The sequence below is a fragment of the Theropithecus gelada genome, chromosome 1 (assembly GCF_003255815.1).
Source record: "Theropithecus gelada isolate Dixy chromosome 1, Tgel_1.0, whole genome shotgun sequence".
Classification (NCBI taxonomy): Eukaryota; Metazoa; Chordata; class Mammalia; order Primates; family Cercopithecidae; genus Theropithecus; species Theropithecus gelada.
In genome coordinates this window covers 131,129,661-131,141,990 of record NC_037668.1, presented here as the reverse complement: position 1 = coordinate 131,141,990, position 12,330 = coordinate 131,129,661, and the positions used below count along the sequence as shown (strand labels likewise).

General features: G+C 31.5%; 1 protein-coding gene across 4 annotated transcripts in view; it reads left to right on the top strand.

Moving 5' to 3' along the window:
* The window catches only part of COL11A1 (collagen type XI alpha 1 chain), a 218,049-nt gene that overhangs the window by 171,703 nt on the left and 34,016 nt on the right, over positions 1-12,330 (top strand). For all 4 annotated transcript variants that reach the window (XM_025398299.1, XM_025398280.1, XM_025398308.1 and 1 more), the window contains 8 exons: positions 581-634; positions 2,084-2,137; positions 3,304-3,357; positions 7,926-7,979; positions 8,825-8,932; positions 9,231-9,284; positions 9,941-9,994; positions 11,427-11,480. In XM_025398299.1, coding sequence (XP_025254084.1) covers positions 581-634; positions 2,084-2,137; positions 3,304-3,357; positions 7,926-7,979; positions 8,825-8,932; positions 9,231-9,284; positions 9,941-9,994; positions 11,427-11,480 — 486 coding nt within the window. The remainder of the gene's footprint in view (positions 1-580; positions 635-2,083; positions 2,138-3,303; positions 3,358-7,925; positions 7,980-8,824; positions 8,933-9,230; positions 9,285-9,940; positions 9,995-11,426; positions 11,481-12,330) is intronic.

Below are 12,330 nucleotides of genomic sequence, written 5' to 3'. Positions count from 1 at the left end.
CAACATGCTGGGATTACAGGCGTGAGCCACCGCTCCCGACCCGAAAGAGTTTTTAAAAGTATAATATAGTAGGTTTCATGAGCTCAATGATTTGTGAGATTCAGAAATTGAATTAACAGTTTCAAGAATTCAGAAGATATTCATAACCTTTGAAATATATTAGAATATTTATTTTACCAAACTGGTACCTAACTATAAAAACCTCGTGTTCTAAAATATTTTGGGCCAAGAGTTTCCAGAAATCTGTACCAGAGAAGTTCTGTATATTATTTGTACAGGACTGAGCAAATGGTTGGGCATTCATAAATTCCCAGATCAAATTATATATTTAGTTATTGTAACTAAAAATAAACAATATAATATTATACAAAAAATAAATGTTATTTGTAAATGTAGGTGTAAGATTTTATTACATGTGGTCAACACTCGTATAGTAGGTATTTTAACAGATGTTAGTATCTGAATCTTCATTTCCATGTACTTATTGAACTTTATACTTGATTTTATCTTAGAAATTGATCAAACGTGTCTTTTTAAATACTTGAGTGATTTTTATTATTTTTCTATTATATTTTCTTAGGGTCTGCCAGGCCCACCTGGTGAAAAAGGTGAAAATGGGGATGTTGGTCCCATGGTAAGTTTTTATTTTTTGATGTTTGATGGGTATGTGTCAGATGTATGGCAGTCACTGCTTTGTAAATTATTATGTGTTCTTTCATTACTATGTATATATTATTGAGGTGTATATAAACAACTGCCATGCTTTAGTTATTTCTTAGTCTGTAGCTCAGGATTTTTATTTGGAGCAGGTAAAGAATAGGTGATATTCACTCAAGATTTAGATAATTAGCAATTTATACAGAATCAAAAATTAACTGTACTTTGAAATAAATTCTTAATAAGCAATTATGTCTTAATTAGAATGCTGTGACTTATAATTATTTGCATTTATTGATTCTGGCTCTCTAAGACCTGAATTGAAAATTTGAAATGCATATAATTGTTTATGTAACACTACCTTAGATAAGAAAATAATTAGCAAAGGTAATTGAAATCCATAATGAAATGTGATGACTGCATGTCTTAAGTGTCCCTTTCCTTCAACATTGCCCCCAGTTTTCACTTCCTTCAGAATACACATTTTGAAATTTTAACACTTGTCTGTTAGGTTTTATTCTCCTTAGGAATTACACTCAAATCTATTATATTCTTTGAAATGATCTGTATCATCATTAATAAAATTAGATATAAGAAATGCCTAAAAAAACTTTGCTGATTCAAATAGCTGGTTAATAGTTCCAAGCGGTATCAGATACTTTCCAGATATGGTTACCATGGTTCTGTGAATCATTGATATATTATTCCTGATTACATAGTAATAGATAATAACAGAAAAGCTTTTCAACCATGGCATTAGAATAAACTGAAATCTTTTAAAAATACTAATGTCCTGTGAAATGCACTAATGTGCAGTGAAACACACTTGCTATAGACTATTTCAATCACAACCTTGAGGTAGGAGGTTCTGTCATCAGTATTTTATATAAAGTGTTCCAAGTTAATTTGACTGCACTGTCTGGAGAAAGAATATTTGTTTTACCATGAAATTAAATAATTATTCTTATTTCTAATTCTAGCATATAGAACCTAGGAGTTGACATAGAAAAAGCTAAAAATACGTATCCACAAAAAATACTTCTATTGAGTTAATGCATTCTAAATCTACTCAAGCACCATTTCTTTTTCCAACTTTACATTCTCTTTATGTTGTAACATATTCTAGAATGAAATATAGCTAATTATATTGTGAACATATTATACCAGACAGTAGCAATAGACTTTCTTGACCCATTTTCTAATCAAATTATTTCTCCTGAAATCCTAATTTCCTCATAGCTATGTGTAAAGGCTCATTTGCTAACATGATGTTGTATCCATCAGGGATGACTTATAACCCTGATATGCTTCACTAACTATAGTTTTTACAGGCTTAAACTTCTTTTAGTTTTTTAGTCATAATATGAAAATGTTGGAAACACATTTGAATTTGGTCTTTGTAAACCTCAATATTTCTCTCTTATAGGGTCCACCTGGTCCTCCAGGCCCAAGAGGCCCTCAGGGTCCCAATGGAGCTGATGTAAGAACTCTGAAATATATGTTAATTACTTTGAAGTTATATAGATATTGTTATTTTATAGCAGGTGCTCTCTGTGAGTTATAATGCAGATAATCACACTATTGTTTAATATTAAGTGGTTAAGAACTCAAGGGTCACCTATTCACTCCACTTCATTATGTAACACAATAAATGGAATTTATAGTGACCAAATCATGGTAAATATAACATAGGTACACATTTTCCATTCAATATATATTTACTGTGACTGTGAAATGTTATAATGTTGTGTATATTATAATTACCACATCATGGTAATTATAATACCATGTTCAAACCAACATACTTAAACTGTGCCTTGCATATGATAACTCTTATGCCCTTGTTAACACTGCCTTTCATCTAAAAGCTTTGTATTTTGTATTTTCAGTCTATATAACGTTACAGCAGCACATGCACCCTTTATCATGTAAAATGTTTTAATTGTATAAAGATGATATTTTCCAAGCTTAAAAATTATTTTAGTGTTATAAGATTTTGAAATATAATGCCATATTTATCTTACTGTTACCATTAACGGATCTATGGCTTTGACAGTATTTTTCCTTCTGGCCAACTTTTCACAATGAAATCTATGTTTTCTTCATGTCTCTGGTCTTCATTTTCTTCATTCTTCTTTAATACCTGCTTTAAATTCTGGCAGGCCAGAACTGAGAAAAAAAAAATAAACTAGAAATGGAGGAACTAAAAGAGTTTGTAGATTTTAATTCTTCTTAGGTAATTTAAAAGCTAAAAGATGTTATAAGGGGTTTGTTTCTTGCCTGGATTATGTAATTCTTAACCAGGATCATAATTTTGATTCACTACAAAATCACTGCCTAAAACCAATCTAACTATTCTGTTGGCAAAGAGATTGAAATTATGCTTCAGGAATGAACCAGAGTGTGAAAGTCTCCTGCTTTATCTTCAAAATTATAGTGAATTTGAAAATCAGTGTAATATATTAAATTATTTGCTATCCAGCACATTTGACAACTCTATTAAGTATCATTTAGTCTCATTCTTTAAATGACTAAGAATACTCATGCATCTATTTCTCTCTTTTTTGAGAACAACTAGATACATGTTTACAAATGCATTATTTTAATAAGAATATGGATAATTGCATTCCTTTTTCTACACTGCAGGGACCACAAGGACCCCCAGGATCTGTTGGTTCAGTTGGTGGTGTTGGAGAAAAGGTAAATCTATTAGTGACACACAGTTTGAAACAGCATTAATTAAGAACTTTAATAATATTGGGTAGTAGTTTAAGTGCTTCTAGTATGAGTGTTTCTAAGCCTTTTACATAGTTATATGATTCACATATCATCTAGTAGTTTCAAAAACTAAAGTTAACATGATTTTGAAATATGTTTTGATTGCCAGTTATTATATTGAATGAGTACAGATATTATTTTCTTTAAGCAGGAACCTCATAATTATGGTGTCATTATTATCTACATTTATAAGCTGAGAAAGCTGAGCCCTAGAGGATTCCTGTAATTTCATCAAAGTTTTTCCTTAGAAGGTGACTAAGCTAGGATACACTGCAGTCCACGAATGTCTAGTCATACTCAGTACTCAAAATAGAAGAGATTGGTTGATGTAACTGACTTAAAGGGAAAAAGGAATCTTTCAAACAGCAAAGGAATTAATCATTCATTTTGTTACATTTTGAGTTATATTTTCATTACTAATACTCTGACCTATCTTTGTCACTTTTCAAAATAGTTGGCATGAGCCACAATATCTGGGCTCAGAATAGCTTTTTATTTTTTTCTTGTGAACATGATTTTGTTTAAAAAATCTGCTCTTCCTTTTATAAAAATGTCAAAATGATCCATTGATTTCTTGTTTAAGCATTCATGCTCGCTTGTTAATAGAATTTTCAAGAAAATTATTGGTATTTGCTTGTTTTAAAAAATAAACTACCCATTTTCAGAAAGGAAAGAATTATATTTATAACATCACATATTATGCAGTGAAAACACTAAAGATTTCCTTAATTTGCTAGTTATTAAAGGATATCCGTAGTGTAGACTTACCCTATTCTTAAAAATGATTCCCTTCTTGGTCTCAAGTTTTTTCATATATTTTATATTATACTTAAATTGATTTCTTTTAATTAAAGCATTTAATTCTCAGAAAAAATATAATATGATTAGATTATGTTACTATATTTTGATGTTTACTTCAGCTCAACGCTTGTATTCTAGTATTTTAATTATAATCAATGTTATTTGATTAAGATAATTTTTAACTCGTTATCTAATTCTTACTGCATTCTTTGATTCACTGCCTTTTTTTAATATTCTTATATTTAAAGTTGTGTGTTGAAACTGTTCCGGTAGTTGGTGTTGAAATTGAAAACACATTTTTTATTCCATTCAGTTGTCCTAAAAAACATTTTTCATGGTGCTCAGGTTCCTATGGGAGACTACTGGTCTCTGAGGATATCATCATGGTAGACAAAAGACCCCAAGGCACACACCTTTTCCTCTTCTCTTTGCATCATCTCCTTTCGGCTCTAATGCTGACTCAATTGTTGTGGGAGCTAGTCTCTAGGATTACTAGCTTTTACTGACTTGTTTCCTAAAGATTTTGAATGCAGAGGGAAAGCTGTCATTATTTCAGTGATACTCTTGAAAATAGGCATGAATGCCAGATGTTTAGAGTTCTGAGAAACTTCCTTCCACATTGTTTCCATTTAATTTAAAGCCTATGTATATTATAGTAATACTTTGCCAACTTTGACTCTTATGAGAATAATTCAGTCAATCTGAATCGTTTTGAATCAATCCGAGTCAAAATGTGTTACAATAAAAAGCAGTTTTAATTTTGCTCCTTTCTTTTGCATTTTTTTAATGTGACAGAGAACAGGATAGAAGCAGAATTCTAACCTTCGTTTTTTTGTTGTTGTTTTTTAATCAAGGATAATATAATTTCTAATAGATTACAAATTTCTAACATCAGCTTTGATTCTGGCTGAATGTATACCCATTTCTATATTGAAAAATTTATTTCCAGTCACTGACAATGAAGAATAAAAAAAGTATATTTTAGTCATGTTGCATGTTGTTTAAATATATTTAACCTGTTCTTCATGTACTGTATAATTGCTATAAGTAGCTTTGGCACTTCAGTAATTTTGTCAATACTTGGAAATATGTCAGGATATTTTCTTAAGGTTTATACATATTTTATAACTTTGTACATACAGAGTAATTTGTTGTTTTTTCTAAAAGGATATGTACCTAAATACCTGTGTTATGTAATGAGGTAAATAGTTACACAATAAGTAATGATGACTTCATAACCTAACATCTCCTTCATATACCAGTGCTCTATCATAAAACTTATATTAAATATTATTCTTCAGAATGGTGTGTAGCATTGCGATACTAGATATATAGACTTAATTTATATAATATTAGTCTTATTGCCATGGTTTATTGACTTGTGATTTTGTTCTACCTTCCTTAAAATATTTTAAATAAAACATTTTAGTTAAATTATAAATTTCATTTTAACTAATTGTCATTTTACAATGTGCACACTTGGATCTAACATCCAAAATGGTAGTTTTCTTATATTTTGGACAAATGAATATTAATATATTATTCTTAAAATGAAGAGACTTTGTAGTAAAAAGCTCATACTTTTTAAATTTTTCTAATGTTTTAATTTTTTTATCACCTCAAGCATTTATCACTAGAAAGCACATACTTAAATTCTAAGATTATTTAAACCTATCTTTTCACTGCATATCATTTCACTCATTTAATAAAAAAAAAAATAATCTTTTCACAATATCCATAAATTTAACTTTATAGTTGATAAGAATGAAAAGAGAACAACAAAACTTATAGAGGGTTACTAAAAATATTTCAACTATTTCTTCTGTAGTTCTAACTTTCTGTGATGTTACCGTGAATTAATGTGGTACATAAGAAAACGTTTTGGTTATTTATTTTGCTGTGTGGAAGGTTTTTAGATTAATTAAATCTCATTTGTCTAGTTTGGGGGTTTCTTTTGCCTGTGCTTTTGAGGTCTTAAGTCATGAATTATTTGCCTAGACCAATGTGCAGAAGAGTTTTGCCTATGTTTTATTTTAGTATTTTTATAGTTTCAGGTCTTATGTTTAAATTCTTGAATCCTTCTTCAGTTGATTTTTGTATATGGTAAGAGATAGGAGTCTAGTTTAATTCTGCTTAAGGCAAATCAGATTTCTCAGCACCATTTATTGAAAACAGGATCTTTTCCTTTTTGTTTTTGTCAACTTTGTCAAAGATTAGTTTGCTGTAAATATGCAGTGTGATGCCTCCAGTTTTGTTCTTTTTGCTTAAGATTGCTTTGTCAATAAGGCTCTTTTTGTGGGTTCATGTGAATTTTAGGATTTTTTTCTATTTATATGAAAAATGACATGTACAATGTACATGCTCAATAGATTTATCATATTTCTAAATAAATATTTTAATATGGACATTTTACAATTGATTTCAATGCCAAAGTACTTGCTTCATTTTTAAGATATGAATATTAGCTCTTGGAAATATCACTAACATATCATTCCATTATACTGAGATAGATGAATGATACCTCTCTTTATAAATAATATAAATGCAATATTTTTCTTGTAAGATTTATCCAAAAATTCTGGAAGTATTTGCTGTTCATCTTGAGAGATGAAGTAATGTACACATCACACTACTAATAATAAACTCTTGAAAAGTACTTGATATCTCCACCATTAAGTGGGCAATTTAAGAATTTAAAATATGTGTATGTTCTCAGAGTAAGAAACTATGTACACAAAAAAAGTCTCTGCCCTGAAATTGTGTTTGTATGTAATATGACACATTTACTTAAGAGCAGTGGATTTGTGTCAGGAATATTGGAAATATTAGAGTTAAAAAGTAAGGGAAATATAGGCCTCACTTCTTTTTCAATTTAAAAGAACAATTACCACCTCACAATTGCGAAGACCACTAGTGTGACTAATTTTGAGTGGAAACATGGTAAATGAATGTACTGTTTTACTTAAATGATTACTTGAACAAGATGTTATATTTTTTGTGCATTTTAAAGTATGAGGCATTAGCAACAGACTTTCATAGGTAAAACCTACTAGTTAAAGAGATTTATTTATTAGTCCACTGGGCTAGAAAAAAAGCCATTCATATCTAAACAGGGAGATAATAAAGGCTATCACATTTATGTGTATACTCAAATGGAGCAGTTTTAATTAATGTCTAAGAACCTTTACATATATTATAATTATTGTCTTTCCTCTAAGTTCTTTAGATTCCTACTAAACAAATCCTATAAAATATCAACATATGTACCAGCAAGTCATCTGTTAATTTGTTGTAGTTAAGAGAAATAAATTTGTATTTTAGCAAACAATTTGAAATTGTTCACTCAATAAACTTGATTGTAATTTGAATATTGACACAGTGCAAATACATAATATTTTAGGAAACATGCATGTCTGGTGATGGTTTTGTGGTAATCTGGATTAATATGCTGACTATTAACTAACCAGTGAGAACTATAGCATCAAGCCTATGTATTTCTGCCTACTTACCTGAGAAATAAAAGCACTGGAGTCACTAATAGAAAAAGTTATTTCTGTTATTAAAGTTTTTCAATGCCTTTTAAATAATATATAAAAAGGCCAATCTAAAATTATATGATAACATTTGAATTTTACAAATGTAGAATATCATGTCTGTATTCTAATACTAATTTGATCTTCTCTATATAGGGTGAACCTGGAGAAGCAGGAAACCCAGGACCTCCTGGGGAAGCAGGCGTAGGCGTAAGTACTGTGTTATTGTTAACACAGTGTATTTTTGGTATGAGAATTTCTTTTACAGCATTACAAACATGTAACTTAACTCTTAGCTGTGATTCAACTTTTTACTTTCCCTTTCCAACCCGTTAGGGATAATCACAAATATAAAGCCTTGCTTAATAACTTTGGATGTCCTCTGCATATGTGGATTCATAAACAAATTGAAAAAAAGATCATATTTGCTGAAGTTAGAACATTAAAACTATGGGCTGTTTACTGTATACATTCCCTTTGATGAACTGTCCATAAAAGGAATAAGCAAAAAAGTCCTGCTGCCTTAAATAAACATGTATCAATCGTATTAGGACTATATTATTCTAATTAGCTTAAACCAGGAGTAAATTTGCCCCCCAGGAAATATTTGACAATATCTGGAGACACTTTTGGTCTTCAAACGTGGAGGGTTGGTACCCAGTTAGTAAAGGCCAGGGATACCACTGGACTTCTTAAAGGGCAGAGAACAGATCTCCACAGCAAAAATTGTCTGGCCCAACATGGTGAAACCCCGTCTCTACTAAAAAGTACAAAAATTAGCTGGGCATGGTAGCACATGCCTGTAGTCCCAGCTACTAGGGAGGTTGAGGCAGGAGAATCTCTTGAACTCGGGAGGCAGAGGTTGCAGTGAGCTCAGATTGTGCCACTACACTCCAACCTGGCGACAAAGTGAGACTCTGTCTTAAAAAAAAAAAAATTATCTGGCCCAATGTGCCAAGATTAATAAACTTTTATGCAAAATTTGTAAGATAACTCTTCTTTCCTTCTTTTTTTTTTTTCTTAAAAAAAAAAAAAAAAAAAAAAACATTGCATAGGGTCCCAAAGGAGAAAGAGGAGAGAAAGGAGAAGCTGGTCCACCTGGAGCTGCTGGACCTCCTGGTGCCAAGGGGCCACCAGGTGATGATGGCCCTAAGGGTAACCCGGTAAGTGAGTTTAATCCCCTCTAATGTGGCATTTATGCCAAACTCACCTTGGAGCTTTTCTTAGAAAAATTAGAAATCCTGAGGCTCTGGACCGTAGTTGGTAAATCTGACTTTTCATCATTTCATATATTCATAAGCATTCTCAATTGAATTAATTCTTCAGAATATTTTTGGCGGGAGAAGAGAAATATTCTCAGCAGGTTTTGCCATGATTTTAACCTCTTAACCTCCAGAATGTCATAACTTTATAAAAATTTATTTTTCATTTATTTCTTTTTCTTTCAAAACGTCATTCTAGGGCCCTGTTGGTTTTCCTGGGGATCCTGGTCCTCCTGGGGAACCTGGCCCTGCAGTAAGTATCAGGGAAAAATTAAGAAATTATTTTGGTGGGAATGTTTCCAGTTTCTGTATTGTTAATAAAGAAAAAATCTAATTACCAAGTGAACTCCCAAAAACAGAAAGAAAAAGAAAACATAAAAAGTAATTGCAAATGCAGGAAAATCCATATAGTTGGAGACTGTTTCACCAACATTGAGTGATTAAGCTCTTCGTGCAACGTAGGTGCAACAGTTGGATTAGGTTCCTAGTCTTTGATGGGTTGTAAAAACAAATTATCTGAGTAGTATCATTATTGTTATTTCAAAGTTACAGGATCTTTGTTTTCTGTTTCTATTCTATAATATAAATCCTATTTCAAACTATACCATATTTGTTCATGGTGAAAGAATTCACTGGCATTGTATACTAATGACATCTTCTTTCTTCCTTATATAAAGAGCATGCTGGATTTTAAATTTGATATATTAATAGTAGCAGTTTTACAAAATTTTGTAGGGAGAGTGAGAGGTACCACAATCTTTTTTAAAAAGGATAAAAGAATATAGTGATTTTAGTTGTCCATCTGATAATTTTTCTCAAGGGGTGGCCTAACATACCTTTTTCCTGATAAGTAGTGTGGTTTATTGATACTGAGATACATCTTGCTTCGTATTTTATTTCCTCTTATAGGGTCAAGATGGTGTTGGTGGTGACAAGGGTGAAGATGGAGATCCTGGCCAACCGGTGAGTAAATATACTTTTTTTTTTTAAGTCTTTACATAGTTTCAAGGCATTTTAATGAGACAATCAGAAGTAATCAGCCTTTGAAAAACATAGCTCTCTGTATATGCACTTTTCTGAAAGAATTATCAAAAAATTTTTTGAATTCCAGTTAAAAGTCAATCTTACATGGAGTGTTTCTTATTTGATGTAAATTAATAAACAGTCTTTATAATGAAAAATGTAATCATATCATACTAATGATATGATTAGTATCATATATAGTATCACTATATCAAATTCAGTTATCCATTTTGTTAAAAAATTAAAAACACAATAATACTAAAAGAAAAGTTATCTCATCATTAACAAAGTTATTATCCCATCATTAGCATTAATTATTTTAATTGTGAACCTAAATGAACTCTCAACATAGTATAGGCCTTTTTAAAAAAAACTTATGAATGATACACGAGTGTACTTTGGACACATATAGTTATTTAGGGTGAAAGTAAGGGAGGGCACTCACTTTAGAAATCAAAGACAATGGTCCCTCAACACAATTTTGTCTCTGGGGCCACTCCCGCTAGATGCTTTGCTATCACAGATACAGGCTTATTCTGCATAGATAAGACTTGTGGGTCATATCTCAGCCTGTATATTAGTCCATTCTCATGCTCCTGTGAAGTACACAAGAATGAGTAATTTATAAAGCAGAGAGGTTTAATCGACTCACAATTCTGCATGGCTGAGAAGGCCTCAGGAAACTTACAATATGGTGGAAGGTGAAGCAAGCATGTCCTTTTTCACAAGGCAGTAGGAGAGAGGAGTGCCAAGTGAAGGGTGAAAAACCACTTATTAAACCATCAGATCTTGTGAGAACTCACTCACTATCACAAGAACACCATTTGAGTAACCACCCCCATCACTCAATTGCCTCCCACTGGGTCCCTCTCACAATACATGGGAATTATAGGAACTACAATTCAAGATGAGATTTGGGTGGGGACACAGCCAAACCATATCAACACGATATATACACCTTGGCATAGAATGTTAGTGTTGTACAAAAAGAAATTTAGAAGTCATAGTATTATGATTTCACATGTTTATGTGATATGAGCGGAATTATGAACCATATGATTATATTAATTAGCATGCCTGTTTAATGCCTGCCAGATATAAATTAGCACTTTTTAATAGGACACAGTTTTACATAAAAAGAGTTTGATTCATTTTGTTCTAACTATAAATCATTTTACCATATAAATTTACCAGCTCTAAGTATAAATATCTAGAGGAAGTTTAAGTATCTGAAATAGGGCCGAGATTTTCCAGGAAATACTGACATATGGAAATGAAGAAAGAGGGTGGGTTTCCATCCAGATTTTGAAATTTTATATAGGCCACAAAATAATATCCAATTTTGTTAAAGGTATTTTTTCACATTTTATAGGGTCCTCCTGGTCCATCTGGTGAGGCTGGCCCACCAGGTCCTCCTGGAAAAAGAGTAAGTTTCTTTAATTCTTTATTTGAAACATATGTTCATTAGTCACCATGTATAAATTTATACAATATGCAAGCTGCAGGCAGCATGTTATAAGAATAATGAGAAATATCATAAATCCTAAAAACAATTTGTAAATGCGCCAAATAATAACTAAAATATAACATATTCTAACTATTTCACTGTCACAATAAAAATGAGAAAAGCAACTTCTACTTAAGGAGTTTTCCACTCCTCTGTGCTTAGATCTCCCCTTTGTACAAATGTAGTAGATTATTATAAAAGACTTTGGTGGCATCCTGAACATTAACTCCTGTTGTAATACATGGGGATGAGCTGTCAAAAGTCCAGTGCTAGCTTAAAACATTGTAAAAACCTGAATGCATCAATGGAATGAGCTCAGGAATCAGTATATAATGTTAAATTGCTTTACAGTGTCAAACTTCTCTGACTCAGAAACAGTATTTTAATGATGTGCTATAGCACAATATAAATAAATAGATATTGCTGAAATTATTGGCCATAGTAGACCCTAGGAGGTTTACTTTCCTGTCCTTTTCTCACTGGTGCATTCTTTTCATAATAAAGCAATCTCTGCAGACCTGCCTCTTGCAGCAGCTGTTTCACTTTAGAGCGTTCTTCTGTACCTCCTTCAGTCTATTTTCAAACCGGCACATAAGTAAAATATGTGATAAACATCAAAATATATTTATCAGGCTGATTCCCCCTTCAGTAATCCAAAGTTACTGGATTACAGCAGGGCAATTAGTGCCACTGCTGTTTTCTAATGGTATCTTTAGTTTAGGGGAATTTTTGATATTGAATATCCTTACAGTAAACATAGAATGTGAAT